The sequence below is a fragment of the Archocentrus centrarchus genome, unplaced genomic scaffold (genome assembly GCF_007364275.1).
Source record: "Archocentrus centrarchus isolate MPI-CPG fArcCen1 unplaced genomic scaffold, fArcCen1 scaffold_108_ctg1, whole genome shotgun sequence".
Classification (NCBI taxonomy): Eukaryota; Metazoa; Chordata; class Actinopteri; order Cichliformes; family Cichlidae; genus Archocentrus; species Archocentrus centrarchus.
Window position 1 is genome coordinate 213,471 of NW_022060154.1, and position 17,227 is coordinate 230,697.

The 17,227-nt window shown below is 40.4% G+C and overlaps 1 protein-coding gene across 1 annotated transcript; it reads left to right on the plus strand.

Moving 5' to 3' along the window:
- The first annotated feature begins 12,756 nt into the window (after positions 1-12,756).
- Positions 12,757-16,792, plus strand: LOC115775361 (zinc finger protein 408-like). The gene is made up of 2 exons (XM_030722894.1): positions 12,757-12,934; positions 16,143-16,792. Exons 1-2 carry the CDS (start codon positions 12,769-12,771, stop codon positions 16,790-16,792), a joined length of 816 nt encoding a protein of 271 aa, XP_030578754.1. The 5' UTR covers positions 12,757-12,768.
- Positions 16,793-17,227: the final 435 nt, after the last annotated feature.

Below are 17,227 nucleotides of genomic sequence, written 5' to 3' on the forward strand. Positions count from 1 at the left end.
GATGATGGCATTTCTGGCTCATATTCATGTATGGCTTCTTCTTTCTTCCTGTTCCTGAGCCCATGCAGTGATTTCCATGACAGTATCATGTCTGTTTTTAATGCATTGCCATCTGGCGGTCCAAAGATCACAGGGATCCAATATCCCTTGCACACACAGATTTCCTGAGATTCTTGGAATCTTTTGATGATTTTATGTACAGTAGATGATGAGATATTCAAAGTCTTCACAGTTTTACACTCAGGAACGTAATTCTGAAATTGCTCCACAATGTGTAGACATTTTTTTTGCAGCTTGGTGAACTTCTGTCCATTTTACTTCTGTGAAACTCTGCCTCTCTGAGGTGCTTTCTTTATACCCGATCATGTTACTGACCTGTTGCTAATTAACCTAATTAGTTGCAAAATGTTGTTTCTTTTTAGTGTCACTTACTTTTCCAGCCTTTTGGTGACCTTGTCCCAACTTTTTTGAGATATTTCATATGTTTTATGTGTTTTATTGTAAATAAAATACAGGTTTAAGAGATTGCAAATCATTGCCTCCACCAAGGAGGTTATGGTTTTGGTGGAATTTGCGTGCACGCGTGCATGTCAGTCTGTTCAAAAGTTTTGAATGAATTCTGATGACCAACATCTTAAAGATCAACTGATATATTGTTTGAAAACTGACAAAAAAAAACTGATAACTTAGAAACTATGATTCTTACAAGTGTGGTGTGTATTGTCAACATATAAAAAGTACCGTATAAAGATTTAAGATTAAGATTTGACCTCTGACCTCTCCTGATCTGAAGGTCAACGTGATAATAATGCTATATAGAGCTTTTTAAAACTATGCTTCTTACTGCCAATTTTTGCATTGATAACATATATTCTCACAATCTCTCACCAATCTCATTGTACATCCTGTATAATGACAATAAAGGCATTCTATTCTATTCTATTCTATTCTATTCTAGGCATATAGGGAATGCTATATGGGGATTCTAAATATTATGTCTTTATGCCTTTCTTTCAAGATGACCCTAAAATGTGTTTGCTTTAAAGAAAGTATTGTCATGAGGAAGAGCATGAGCTGCCTAGTTACTTAAATAAAGAAATATACTGTAGTATAATATCATATTATAAGCCTGTCTGGAATTGGCAGTTAAAAACTGGTAAATCTAGTAAAAACAGGAAACACACAGCACTCAGAACAAAGAATAATGAAAGATTTTTTTACGTGCACGGGAGCTTTCACATTTCAGTGAGACAAAAGGCTCGTTGGGGTCGTCTTTTATAGGTGCATTTCAAACAGTATACATTGCAAACATGGAAGAGGAGCCTCTGCAGCTTCTCACACTGCCTCTCCGTCTTCACTTTCCAGCATCAAACAATGTTCAAGGTTAAGGTGCGCTCCTTCGCTGCAACTTATTACCACGCACTAATTAACTGTATGACTTCTAAGAGAAGCAAGCAGAATTAGACAGAAAGAAACCTGCTCTAAATGATTATCTTTTCCAGTCCGTTGCTCTCTCCCAGAACATCATGCCGCTTCCATCCTCACATAATAAAATACCATCTCGAGTGGATAAGACCTGCTAACAGCCATACTGAGACTGATCTTAGCATCAATTTGGAACACTTTTATCAGATCAGGCTACCTTATTTCCAGCCTTTAGCAGTCTACTGTTGTTGAACCTGAGCCCACTGCAGCCTCATATTTCTGTTCTTTGCTCACAGAAGTTAAACCCAATATGGTCTTCTGCTATAGTTGGATGTGTTGTGCATTCTCTTTGCTCAGTACTGTTAAAAAGAGTTGTGATCTAAGTTCCCGATGTCTCAACAAGACATTTCAGAACTGCTGCTGACTAGATGTTGCGAAGAAAATCCCAGGAGATCAGCAGCTTCAGAAATTCTCAAACCAGCCTGTCACAGTTACAGTCAGAGATAATATTTTTTCCCATTCAGATGTTAGATGTGAATGTATCTGAAGCTCCTGATCTGTATCTGCAAGAGTTTATGCATTATAACACTGCCACATGATTGACTAATATAATTACCTAATATATACTTATTAGATATCTTGATAAGTATATATGCGTCTCTTTGTATACTCAACCCTTTGCAAGGGTAAAGATGAGTTATAATTTTCCTTTCCAAAAAAATTTATTTGTAAGTATGCTGTAATAACTATTTTACTTTATTATTTTCCACATGCTTTTTGCTGTTTTCATAAATTAACTTTAAAAAACCTGAGGACAATCAAGTTGGATATTTCCCAGAACAGGAAACAGGTCTTTAGCCTACCTGCTCGTTGGTAGGCTAAAGACTGGCTAAGGTCCGATTCAACCCCATCAGACATTTGCTTTCTCACGTGCAGGTCTAGAAAAGGTCGGGGCTGCAGCGAACACCTGAATATTATGTCATATAACTGTTTTTGTAAAGTTGACCAAACAGGACTTCAGCGGGCTGGTTGCTTGTGTTTAGTCTTCTCCATTCATTCATGTGCTCCACCTGCAGGGGCTAGAGGGACATCTTTTAGTGGTGTAGTTTAGTGGATTAGATTTCTAAAATCATTTAATATTAACCCCAGAAAACCTCATTTACCATCAGGTCTTTTAATTACAGTTTTAATTTAGTGAAATGAGGTGGCTTGTACAAAGACCTGAGAAGATCAACTCAATGATAAAGCTCTTATGTCAACATTATTTAATGCCACTGACAGAATTTAGTCTCAGCTGAGAGCATTAAGATTAAAAACCTCTCCAGTCAGTTAAAAGTACACTTAAAACCAGGATGGAAGCTGGAGATGAATAATTAGAAGATGGATCATATCTAGAACACAAAATGCATCGATTAAAAGGGAACGTGGAGTAAGGAAACAAAACTGTTAGAGCTTATTTGTTTTAGGAAGAATAATATGCTCTCCAGCTCTGCTTATCCTTTATTATTTATGGTTTGTGGAGGAGTTATGTGCTGTGCGCTGTGCTGTGATTGATGGGACGTTAAGGAGGGGCTTCATGCAGAAAATACCCAAAAGCATCAGACTGTGGATATCTTATTAAACTTGTGCTCCTGTAGTGTGTTGATTCAGGCTGAGCCTATAAATCTTGACTGCATTTCCAAAACAATTTTGAATGCTAAATAAAAGATAATAAGATAAAAGGCAATTGATCCCTGCAGGGATGTTACATTATTGTGGTGGCAAATAGTAATTAGATTTAGAAGGGGAAGAGAAAACTGCTATAAAGAACAGAATAATAAGTAGATAAAGGAATTAAACTGAACAAGAAATAATGAAAGAACAAAAGTAAGCAATGAAATAGATCATAAATATTAGAATTCTTCCAGAGGAAAAAATGCAGCAAGCAGATCATGAAGTAAAGTGACAGATGGATGGATGAATAATCAGGACATTAACACCTTGAGAGGCAGCATCTGGTTTTAAAGACACAAAACTATCATAAATAAAATAATAGAAATATAATAAGTGACACAAAACCTGTGCAACATTTAGGCATTTGTTCAGATTTTTCTCCTTTATATTCTGTTTTACTTTTGTTCAGAGGGAAAAAACTGACTACAGTAGCAATTTTTCTTGTGCTGCACTTATTGAACAGTCATAGTTACTCGTTATTTTCCAGATGGGGCTTGTGTCCACAGGCAGCTGTTTCCGTGTTGAGTGTTAAGTGCCCACGACCTCATTTTCAGAGCACTTCTGTCAAGCGCTTATTGTTGCTAGGATACAAAAACTGTGTTCTGGCATTACGCATTCAGTTCTCTGTAGTTTACTTTAGAAAGGTGACATAATAGTTGGAGCTTAAATAACTGGGCTGTCAGTGAACAAGTATGCATCTGCTAGGTAAAAGACTGGCTAAGGTACCGATGTGTTCTCACGTGCACATCTGTTTAGAAAAGTGTGAAAATAGTTATAGATGCTCATCATAAAACTATTATTACAAAGTAGGATCCAACAGAAGTTTCGTGGATGGGTTGTTTTTCTTTTGTACACTTTATAGTCATTCCAGTTACTCTGTAGAGACATTTTCCTATAATTGCAATCTCAGTTAATGGTGGCCTGAGGCGGCCTTTTGCATAACACAAAGGTCTGAGTAGGTGAAAGGCTTCACTTATCAGCTCAGTGATAAAGCTTCTATGTCAGCATTATTTAACCTCAGTGACACCTGTTAGTTTCAGCTCAGAGCTCATGACGAAAAACCTCTCCAATCAGCAGAAGTACACTTAAAAACCAGGATGAAAGCTGGAGATGAATAATGAAATAATGAGGGGATGGATATTGAACACAAAATGCATTAATCAGTGACCTGAACTGGGCTGTCAGTGGCAGCTAAGTCATTCTAGAATCTAGTCCCAAAACTCAGCAGCCGCCTGGGATCATAATCCATGTGGTTATTTAATGCTTTTATCTAAATGAATGGGAGAGAGCACTGGGAAATTAAAAAAACTGCATGTATAGAATTATTAGTTAAATTCAATAAAACACACAACATGGCCCCAAATATTGTTTAGATGCTTTTTTTTTTGCCCCCTTACATTATATTCCTACTGCACATGTGCACAGTTTCACAGCAAAGGCTTCTGAGATGGCTGTGGACCTGCGCTGTGTGTTTTGAAGTCAGGTCTTTGGGCGCAGAGGCAGGACAACTGCCATCTTTAGTGTTTGGAATCTAACAGGACTGAGTTTGAGTATATAGCATGTTTGGGCCACAGTAGTTTCCCAACACACGCACTCATGTGCTGTGTTCTGGGTTGTGTATTTCTTTTATTACTTTCCTCAATGTACAGTGTAACTTTTCAGATGTTGCCCATCGTAGCACTACCAGCATTGCCAGCTGCTCACCATACTGCTCCACTGTGGGCCCAGCGCACTACTGTATAAATAGGAAAAGCAGAATTAGAAAATATACGCCAGCTGTGCCAGCCAGCCTCTCCTGACACTGCCCCCTGAACCTTCCATTTCACCTCTCCCTTTGCAGCTGAGCCACAAATACACCCCACTGCCACAGAGTGCCATGTCAGGTGACATTTATGGGCACAGCAGTGTTCTACAAGTTGAATGAATTTCAACCATAGGGTGTGTATAAAAGATCAATGTAGCCTTCAGATTTAAATAGCTAAGTGAATGCAGAAATACACTTTATTGACAAACGTATTCACTCATCTGCCTTCTCACACATATGAACTTGAGTGACATCTCATTCTTAATCCATAGGGTTTAATATGATGTCAGCCCACCTTTTGCAGCTGTAACAGCTTCAACTCTTCTGGGAAGACAAGGTTTAGGAGTGTGTTTATGGGATTTTTTTTGACCATTCTTCCAGAAGTGGTTTTGTGAGGTCAGACACTGATGTTGGATGAGAAGGTCTGGCAATTCATCCCAAAGGTGTTCTATCAGATTGAGGTCTGTGCAGGCCAGTCAAGTTCTTCCACATCAAACTTGCTCATCCATGTCTTTAAGGTCCTCACTTTGTGCACTGGTGTGCAGTCATGTTGGAACAGGAAGGGGCCATCCCCAAACTGTTCCCACAAAGTTGGGAGCATGAAATTGTTCAAAATGTCTTGGTATGCTGAAGGATTAAGTGTTACTTTCACTGGAACTAAGGGGATGAGCCCAACTCCTGAAAAACAACCCCACACCAGAATACCCCCCTCCACCAAACTTAAGACGTGGCACAGTGCAGTCAGACAAGTACCATTCTCATGGCAACTGCCAAACCCACACTCGTCCATCACATTGTCAGACAAAGAAGCCTGATTTGTCACTCCAGAGAACACGTCTCCACTGCTCTAGAGTCCAGTGGCGGTGTGCTTTACACCACTGCATTCAGTGCTTTGCATTGTGCTTGGTGGTGTGAGCTTGGATGCAGCTGCTCGGTCATGAAAACCCATTCCATGAAGCTCTGTACACACTGTTCTTGAGCTAATCTGAAGTTCACAAAGTTTGGAGGTCTGTAGCGATTGACGCTGCACAAAATTGGTGTCCTCTGTGTATATTAGCCTTAAACGGACTGGCACCTTTGTATCTGTCTGAGCTGCTTCACTGTCACACCCCTGTAAGAGCTCTGAGGTCATCGAACCAGCTGCTCTTACAGAGGCCTAAAACTAGACTAAAACAGAGAGGTGATCGAGCTTTTGCAGCAGCAGCACCAAAGCTATGGAACGATCTACCTCTCCATATCCGCACAGCTCAGACGATACACACATTTAAATCTCTATTAAAAACACATTTCTTTTCCTTGGCATTTGGCTGCAGTGCTACCTCCTTTTAGATGATTGTTTTATGGTATTTTATGGTACTTGTTTTAAACGTTTTAATTTTTAATTTTCTTATGTTATTTATTGTTCTTAATGTTTTTATTTATTTATTTTTATTTTATTATTTTATTTATTTATTTATATATTTTTATTTTTATTTAGTATAGTCCTTGGGGTTACAGATCTTGTACAGCACTTTGGTCAACGTCGTTGTTTTAAATGTGCTTTATAAATAAACTTGACTTGACTTGACTTGACTTATTCACCTCAGCATCCACTGACCCCACTCTATGATTTTACGTAGCCAACACTTCATGGCTGAGTTGCTGTCATTCCCAATCACTTCCACTTTGTCATAACACCACTAATAATTGACTGTGGAATATTTAGTAGTGAGGAAATGTCGTGGCTAGACTTGTTGCAAAGGTGGCATCCTATCATGGTACCAAGCTGGAAGTCACTGAGCTCCTGAGAACGACCCATTCTTTCACAAATATTTGTAGAAGCAGTCTGCATGCCGAGGTGCTTGGTTTGATACATCTGTGGCCATTGAAGAGATTGGATTCAGTTTGAATTCTGAATTCAGTTATGGGTAGACTATAGTGTGCCTTAAACCTGCATTCTTTGTCAGAGCTGCCAGTCCTCTGGTTACAAAGAGAAGTCAGATTATATAGACAGAATTGCCATAGCCATCCCTCATTCTTGACGTCTGGTCTAAACCTCAGGATAGTGACAGCCACAGTGCCAAACTGAAGTTTTAGAACAGGAGGTCCACAAATCAGAGGGGGTCATAACAATGACTATGCCCATAAAGATGTGTTTTATTTTTTACTGAAAGTGCTCTGAGTGCAGTAAGAAAATAAGGCTTATAATGATAGTGATTTTACACTGAGCACACAAAGCACTGTCCAGACTAAAATTCATAGGATTTATACAGGAAAAGATGTCACATTCCTAAAAAACGGCCTTGGGATAGATTTATGGCTGAAGTCCCACAAGTAAAATATTGATTGCATGAATGTTATTTCTAATGCTGTTTTTACATAATGATATTGTAATTTGTTTAAAAATATATAATATGATATCATATAATATGATACTCTATAATGCTTTATGATGAAAATATTCAGTTTACCATAATATTTGGCAGAGGAAAGTAGTAAATACTGATTTCTAATTTAAAAAAAAAATACTGATTTCTTTTACATTTGAGAGGCTGAAAGCAGAGACTGTTTGGGATTTGTGTGTGTGTGTGTGTGTGTGTGTGAGAAAAAATGACTGTTTCACTGTATTTTTTTTGGACAGGAGATAAGGAGCAGCAAATAAAGACTCAGAAGCTACAGCTGCCAGTGTGTCAGTCAATAAAGAAAAGGAGAGGTGACAGATAACAAACAGAAGGAGAAAATGCAGGAAGATGATGAAGAGGATAAGGATAGAAACCCCAGAGATGCATCAAGAAGAGTCACCCAAGTTCACAAGGGGAGGAAGAGAAACAAGGGAGTCCTGTCTGAGCTGAGTCCAGACACTGACAAACAGCAGGACAACAGCACGACAGTCTAACAGACAGATCACCTGGTATTGACACAGCAACAGGTGGTAGCAAAGAGAGTTTCCCAGCTCCTATGAACAGTCGGTCACACTCTGCTGATGGGATGACAGATGCCAGAGTCTCCACTGCACCTACTCCTGTCCGCTGCAGCTCCCGTCTGGCTGCTAAACCCCGACGGGTTCACTGTCTGAACAACCGGGTGAAGCGAACCCACGCTCGCCCCAACTCACCCAAACACACAGAGGGACAGAGCCAGAGCTCCACCCAGGATGAAAGGATTTCCACAAAGATACCAGAAGCTGAGACGTTCTGCAGCAGCTTGTCCCGATGGAGTCGTCCATAAGTGGCATCCAGAGGCCAGAGAGCGGCGCTACAGGTGTTCCATATGTGGTAAAAAAGTTCTACCAGATTGGCCACTTGAAGAAACACCAGTTCAGTCACACTGATGAGAAGCCCTTCACTTGCCACAGTGTGGGAAGAACTACACCTCAGCAGAAAGCTTCAAGGCCCATCAGGTACAGGATGGAGTTAGGTTACTCACTAGATTGCTTCTTAAAGTGGACTTGTTCTGCCCTTTCCCCTTATTTTCTGTCATAAGTACACTCTGTAATGGTGAATGTGTGTATTAAATATGGTCAGAGTTTGGAGGTCAGCTTATATAGAAGTAAAACTTGTGAGCGAAAAGCTAGTAGCTAAAAAGCTAGGGATTTTGGGTCAAACACTGTTACAAACAGCCAGTCTCAGACAGTTGTTTCCAATCTTGGCTTTGCATGATGTTATGGAGGAGGGTTTGTGAGGGGCAACCAATCCGACGAACTGTGGCTTAAACTGTGGGAGAAGCAAATTACATCAGTTTATTAGGTCCACATTTCTCTTCTTACTTATTTCCGGAGATGGTTTAGACATGTGCAGAGGAGGGATAGTGGACATATTGGACAAAAGATATTGAAGATGGAGCTGCTAGACAGAAGAAGAAGAGGAAGTCCACAGAAGATTCATGGATGTAGTGAAGGAAGACATGAGAGGGTTGGTGTGTCAAGAAGAGGATGCTAGGGATAGGGTAAGAGACCAGCTGAAAAAAAAGAAGATTGCTTGAGTTAAATATATTTTATTAAATCCATTATATGTGTAGGGCATAGAGAAGATGTACTTTATTCTACCCCAGTAGAGCAATTCTAAATTTCCCTTCACTGTTAGACATCATGCAGAGTAGGAATTTACTTAACTAACTAAAGAGTAAATGGTAGCAGGAATACTGGCTCATATTCTTTGAAATAATATAGTGCTTTGTGTAGATGAGTCACCGCGGGGAACGGTCCCTTCTCCTGTCCCATTGTGAGAAGACCTACGGCCTGAAGCGGGACCTGAAGGAACATATGGTCCTGCACACAGGAGAAAAACCTTATGCCTGTGAGCACTGTGGCAAGGCATTCGCACGGCGCCCGTCCCTACGCATCACCGCCTCTTCACTGCAGCCAGATGATTTACACACAGCCTCCTAAGGTAAGGGAGCAGTTTTACTCCACACTGTTCCAGTGTTTGTTCAATCACCCTTGGTGACATTTTTCAAACAATAGTGGTTTAATAAGGAGGACAGTGAACACACAAATTGATTATTTCCACCTGTGTGCTGTAATTTATTCTGAAATCTGCAATCACAAGGGAGGAATATTTTAAATAGCTGGTTCTTCCTTCCCCTCACCGCTGTTTCCCAGTGTTGTCTGTGTCTCTGCACCAAGTTTTTATATCTTTCACGTAGAGTCTGAATTTACATGGCGGGTCTTGTTTTTTTTTTCTCCCTGAAGCAGCAGTTGAACTTGAAATATTTAAAAAAAGCAGGAAAGTAGACATGCTGCTTTTGTTTTTGTTTTTTTCCTCTTCCAGGTGGCAGTGTACAGTCTGCCCCAAGCTGCTGGCTAACTCCGGTTCTCTGAGAACCACATGAAGCTCCACACAGGGGAAAAGCCTCACATCTGTCAACACTGCGGGAAGTGCTTTAGTCAGAAAGGTAATGTCAGAGGTTCACGTGTTCATCCTTCAGGTGCAACAAGCTGATCTCCAGTCAAGTGTGCTCAGTTGGAAATGCTGCTTGGGCCAGCTTTTTAAAGACCCCTAGGTCTTTGGACATATGTCCCAAATTTGGTTTTAATATAAGCAAAGCTAATAAAATGAACAGATTTTAGACATACCTGCTTCAGAAGCCACTTCTTCATGATTAATAAAATATGAGATGAGTAGAAAAGAGGGAAAGAGAAAAAAAAATGCCAACAGCTGGTTTACCATAAGTCTGCATATTTAGTTTAGTGTTAGTTAAAAGTTCAGACACTGAAACAGCTGTGGTTGTCAAAGTCATTTCAACTTGACCTTCAGTCCAGCAGTGACATTTTCCCTGTCGCGTTGCCTCCACTTTTACCAGCTTAGTTGTAAGTTTGTTTCCCCCAGTGATTTTGTATTTTGATCAGTTTGTAACTACATGTTGATCTAAACTGGCACTGCTTCTCTTTAATAAGTGCCCTTTTAATGTCATTTTATTTTCAGATGTAATCAATTTATCTACTTAAATGAAGGTGCTCTTTATTTCAGGGTATTATAGAGATAACCCATTTCTCCATATTATGCTGCAGCAAGCTCTAAAAGAGAAGCATTCTTGACCCTAGGTCATATTAAGAAACAAGTACTTGTATGAACAAGAAGAAGAAAAAGTTTGAAATCCTAAACAAATGAAACCTGTGGATTTACACTTCAGTAGTCCTGTTTGTGAACTTCATGATTCTGCTCTGCTTGGGTTATTGTTTCTATTTTTTTAAGTTACAGACACTTCAAAAATAAAACAAACTTTACTTCACACACAGTAATGTCATCTCATTCAGGCCGTCTAATGTTGCCGTTTTTATAGCAACTCACTTAAGAGACTCTTGGGAAATGAACAGCACGAATTTACCTGCTGTTCATTTCCCAATATATTCCTGCACAGACCTCAAACATCATGAGTCCTAAAATCAGTTGAAGAGAACCCAGTAAAGCATATGGAACAAAAATATTACACTTGTCCATTTATGTACCGAGGAAGATGATTCTTAAAATCGTCCTAAATGAGTACCTGGGCTCAGAGGCTGCACCGGTGTGTTGTGGTGAAGCTGAGCGTAAAAGTGAAGCTGTTGATTTACCAGTCAATCTACGTCCCTACCCTCACCTATGGTCACGAGCTTTGGGTAGTGACCGAAAGAATAAGATCGCACATACAAGCGGCAGAAATGAGCTTCCTCCGAATGGAGGCTGGCCTCTTCCTGAGATATAAGGTGAGGTGTGCAGCTATTCGTGAGGAGCTCAGAGTAGAGCTGCTGCTCCTCCACATCGAGAGGAGCCAGTTGAGGTGGCTCAGGCATCTGATTAGGATGCCTCCTGGGCGCCTCTTGAGTGAGGTGCTCCGGGCATGTCCTACTGGGAGGAGGCCCCGGGGTAGCCCCTGGAGAGTTTATATTTCTCGGCTGGCCTCTGGATGAGCTGGTGGAGGTGGCTGGGGAGAGGGAAGTCTGGGTTTCTCTGCTTGGGCTACTCCCCCTGCGACCCAGCCTTGGATAAGCAGAAGAAAATGGATGGATGGATGGGTTCAGAGTAGAGCCACTGCTCTTCTGTTTTGGAGGGAGACTGTTTAGATGTTTTGGGCATGTCCAACTGGGAGGAGACAGACTATGTGCTAACTTGGAAATGTCTCAGTATCTTCTTGGAATAGCTGGAGGATGTGGCTGGAAAGAGGGAGGGCTACCATGAGTTCCACATCTTGGCTGACTGTCCAGGTGCTCCTTGTCCTGCATCTGTTTTCTTCTTATTCTGCTGGTCTATTAGGATTTTTTTTTTATATTAACTTTTCTTTTTTGTAAGTGTTTTACAGTGTGTCCACTTTTCTCCTGTGGAACCTCCTCCTCAGACACCATTGTTTAAGTTTTTTTCAGCTGAACTTTCTCCTGCTTTCTTGCCTTGGCGATGCAGGCTTTTAATACTTTCTCCCCCTCACCTTGGGGTAACCGTGTTTCTTTATACACAAATTGGGGTGGGCAGTGTGCAGATTGCCGGAAGCAAGCACGAGCCTGTTGGTTTAGAATAACTTTGATTCTCTAATATATGCATGGTGGTAACAACAGAATTGGCAGGTGAACCTGTAATTTTGTATGTGCACTTATTTTTTGAGCAGGTTTAAGAATTCTTCTACGCACAAACAACAGGATATGCCTCATTGAGTTTATAATAATAGGTTTGCTCCTGGGTATGAATATTTAAAGTTAAAGACAGTATTCAATATCCTGCTTGAAACGTCTTTAAAAGTGAAACTGCATAATAAAGATAAGATAATAGCAGTTTGAATATTATCAAATATTAAAGATTTTTTTTGGCAAGATTACATTTATAATCTTTTCAAGCCGAAAAATGAAAGAAATGTTGAAAGAAAGTTTTTCCTCCTCCTGCCCGCAGTGCAAATCACATCCCTGAGTCTAAATTTTTACTGAACACATACAGATGAAATTGATATTGATCTTCTCAGCTTGATTCGCCTCTAAAAGTAAACTTATTACTTTTTACATGTGTTAAAGTGTTTCCCAAAATGTCACATTGGCTACGGTTGCATTGATGAGGTATTTGATGTCATTATTTTCAAGAGACCGTTACCCTGTTGTTTTCCTTCCATTTGGATGTTGCTTCCAGCTGTGATCAATTTCTGCAATTTATCTTTTCATCCGTCAAAGTGACGCCATCAATTTCACAAGACAACTTAATCTTCACACATTATTGGACAAATGCATATTCATTCTACCCCTGCTCCCACTGTGACTGCAGCCTCCCCGACCCCACCCTGTTGTTATGTAACTGTCACTATGTCGGCCTGTCTGTTCACTCAGGGAACCTTGAGTGCCACTTGAGAATCCACAATGGGAGAAGCCGTTTTCCTGCCCAGAATGCAATCAGATGTTCTCCCAGAAACCAGAACTCCGTCGGCACATGTTCTCCCACACTGGAGGCGGTTTTCTCTGTAGCTACTGTGGAAAATCACTGAGGGACCCCCACAGCCTTAGGTCCCATGAGAGATTGCACACCGGAGAAAGACCTCATCGCTGCCCTATCTGTGGAAAAGGTCAGAGCATGATATTAAAGCTTTAAAAGCCAAATCAAATTTTTAAAAAAGCAAGCAATGAAACAGGATGGGGGAAGTCCTATAATGTATTCTGTATGATTAATTCAGTGGAATCTTGGCCCCATTGGCCCGCTTCTCCTCATTTGCAAAGGTCAGTTCCCCCTGTTACTCTGCATACCACAGTATCTTTTTTAATGCTATGACAGTTGGAAAGCTACTAAATTTTCACATATTAGCTTCAAACTTATATTTGTTCCAAGTTGAGGTTTTCAAACTTGTTGCCTCAAAAGAGTTAAATAACTTCAACTTCAGTGAAGTAAGCTACGAACTTTACAGCATAACAAAGTGGGAACTTTAATAAGAATTATAATGAATAAACTCAGAAAATGACACTATGAGAGACCTGCTGTAGATTTAGATCAAACACACTGACCACAAGTCATTACTCGGGAGGATTTTCAGTGTTAAACTTTTAAACGCAAACACTTCAAATCATATCACACATCCAGAAGAATTAAAATCTGAACAACTGGCAAGTATAAACAATGAAGTGTGCACAACTATGCTCCTCAGGATGTGGGCAAAAAGTACAGATTATTCAATGTAAGTAGGGAAACTTCCAAAATTAATAAAATTTCGTTAAAGGCACTAATTTAAATTAGGTAAGGAGGAGACCCTCTGTCTGGAGATCAGTAGGTAGTCCAGAGTGGGAATGAATGAATGAATGTCTGTATGTACAGAATGGGGAAATCAGTAGAGTGAAGGTTGGTGCTGACTGATATGGTGTCTAATGTAGAGGTGAGCAGAGTTACTGAGGTCATTTTGCTGCACTGTTTTGGATAGAGCAGTTGATGCTAAGGTTGCCATGCCAACAGATACCATAAAAGGTTAGACCCAGTGTCAAATTTGGGAAAGGCGTTTAAAGAGTCAGAAGGGTCTCTGAAAGCTGGCAGTCTGCAAACAAACAAACAAACAAACAAAAAACAAAAAAATCCAAAACAGAAAAAAAAAACTCATCACAGCATCATTGCATTCAACTTCAAATTTAACTTCCTTTTAGTCAAGCTACCAAGAAAAGTGAAGCATTGGAGTTCTGGAATGCTACTAAAATAATAGTACTTAAAAATAAAAATGTGGACTGAGTTTCATCTGCTTATAAACAAAATTGTGCTATAAAACAAGTTTTATACACTCAGCAAATGTGTCACACTTGTTCACACACTCTGTGAGCAGAAGTTCTTCTCCCTGGCTTATTGACTGTAGGGGTGAGTTAGGTGTCACACATCCACCATCTTTGGCATTACAAAGTTTTCTCATACCTGTACTCACCAAATGTAAATTATGTCGTCTTCCTTTTAACATTATACTCAACACTGTGTGTCACACATGGTAAACTAGTAGTTTATTTAGGACATTTTTCCAGATGTAGTACACACCACATTTCATCTTTTATTTAATGACTGTTATGTTTCTTATAGAATATTTGAAAGTCTCAACATAGGAGGTAATCAGCAACAATTCTAAATGACATGCTGAGCGTTTTTGTAGTTGTTTTCTTTTGCAATTTTTGTTCAATTAAAAAAGACAGTAAACTCATGTTGTGGCATTTCCAAAATTCTTCCAGAGGTTGCTTATGTACATTGTGTGCTCTACCTTAGTTATCTTATCAAATAATTAGAAAATAGTTTTAGACTGAAAAACTAAATGGTGGAAAAATGAGTATTTGAAAAAACCAGTGTGTAGCATGATGCACACGCTGGCCAATTTCCCTTCAACTAGCCTTGTTTATCAAACTCAGTGGGCTGCAAACACTCTGTCCTACATGCATGATTGGAAAACACAAACTACCCAACACAACTCTGTCCACCTGTCTTTTTATGAAGCATTTAACAGAGAAAATGTGCATTATATTGTTGAAACTACTAAGAAAGTGGCATGTTATCCCATGTGGCTGTCTCACAGGCATGCATGACATATTTTTATTCTTCTTTTAATTCTCTTCTTCTCGTATTTACAGCAACAAATATGCATACTACATTTCTGGATGTTGATTATTGACAGTTACATGCAAGGTTATTTATTTATAATGTATATATAATCGTGAAAAAGAAAGTTTTCACAGTCCTGTGAAAAACTAGGCACATCCTTACTGCTTCCATAGGAATTAAGAGGGTAAAAAGCAGCCAGGTGCTGATAATGAAATGCACTTGATTAACTGATCATCAGCATGCATGACCACCTCTCTAAAAGCAGAACTAGTTTCCTAGACTGGAGCATTCAGGTGCGTGTTAAGATAATGCTCCTGGTTCCCAGGAGTGGCCATCCCAGCAGATCCCCCTAAGGTCAGACTTCACAATGCTCAGAGAAACTGCTAAAAACCCAAGAGCTACATCTCAGACTCGACAGACCTCAGTTATCATGTTAAATGTTCAAGTTCATGACAGCACAACAAGTGTGGCTTGTTTGAAGTTGCCGGGAGACAGCCTCACTAAAAGAAGATGGCAGCACGGCAGGTTTGCAAAGCTGCATCTAAACAATTCTTTGGACAGGTGAGACCAAAGTGGAGGTGTTTGGCCATAATGCACAGCACCATACTTGGAGAAAGACAAAATCAGCATATCAGCACAAACACCTCATTCCAACCCAATCATAGTGGTGGAGGGGGGATTATTTTGGCTTGTTGTGCAGCCATGGGATCTGGTTGAACATGAACTCCTCTGCATACCAAAGTATTCTAGAGTCAAATGTGAGGCTGCTTGCCTGTGAGCTAAATGTTGTGAGAGACTGATAAAGTTGTTACTGTTGCTAAAGATGGTTCCACAACCTACTGAATCATGGGGTGTTTTCACGGGTCTGCATAGATTCTTGTGAAAACTTTTTTCAAAGCACCATATTTCTTAGATAAAGAGAGCCCTAGAGTGCTTTACATGCAGTTTATCAGAGTGAAAAAGGAGGATAAAGCAGGATATGCTTTAGGGTAGACCCACCTGTGACTGACAAGTTGTGAGTGTGTGGTGTTAGCAGAAATTTGCACTGTAATAACTAACAACTGCTGTCTGTATATGCAGAGATGAATATTTAGTATAGTTTATGTTATGTCACTCCCACACACGCATCTTCCTGCCCCAAATGCATGTGTATTTCAGACTGATGTTTTACAGATGGGAAATGTTTACATTTGAAATTCAATTTTTGTTTCTCTCTCCAGGCTACACATTGGCCACCAAGCTGAGGAGGCATGTGAAGTCGGCTCACACGAAGGAGAAGCCATACACCTGTCACTGCGGCGCTTCCTACACTGTTAGACAAAGTCTGCTGAGGCACCAAGCTCAGCACAGGACAGAAGGAGGAATTCACAAGGAGGTCGAAGGAGGACATGGAGAGGAGAAACACATCAGAAAGAAAGAGGTTTCGCAAGATTTAGCAACTTCAGGCTGCAGTCACCCAAAGCCGATCAGAGGCAGACCCAAGAAGAACTTAATCCTGCAAGGTGCAGGAGAGAAGGAGGGAAGTGAGGTGAAGCAGAGAAGATCACAAGAAAAAGGAGAAGAGGAGACAAATTTGAAGAGAGTTGATACCTCAGGAGAGGGAGATAGTGTAGCTAACATCCAGCAGGCCGTGGTATATGTCCACACAGACAACCTGTCATCACCAAGCTCCACCCCTCTGCTCTTCACCTCAGACGGCTCGCTGTCTGCAGGGACAGAACAGGAGCTGGTGGAGGTGGTGATATCAGAAAGCGCGGAGCAGTGCATTGTAGTGCACGGGCAGCAGGCAGTAGGAGAGCTCCTGATCTTACAGGAAGAAGGAAATGGACTCTGCTCTGTTGCTCAGACAGTAGAGATAAACACAGTGTAGCCTAATCATGGTTTTTGGACCCTTTGAAGACATTTTTTATGATAAATATTTAGCTCTTTCCTTAACCTACCTTGTCCACATTTTCCTTGGTTTGGTATTTTTTGCATACCCCCTTTGTTGCCTTTAAACAACCTTTACAAAACAGCTGGGAACCAATTTGATGGATTAGTGGCCATCAAATGATACACACTTACTTTCCTGCCTTCCAAAAAGGAAAAAAGCAAAGCAGAAAAGTAAGTGAGTGTGTGCGTGTGCGTGTGCGTGTGCGTGTGCGTGCGTGCGTGCGTGTGTGTGTGTGTGTGTGTGTGTGTGTGTGTGTGTGTGTAGAAGTGGCTCTGTGAGCCTCTTCAGTGATAGGCTTCTCTTAGGACTGTGGAACATCAGCATGCTGTTTGATTCTGAGTGTCTGACACCAGATGCTGACATTTAGTGTTG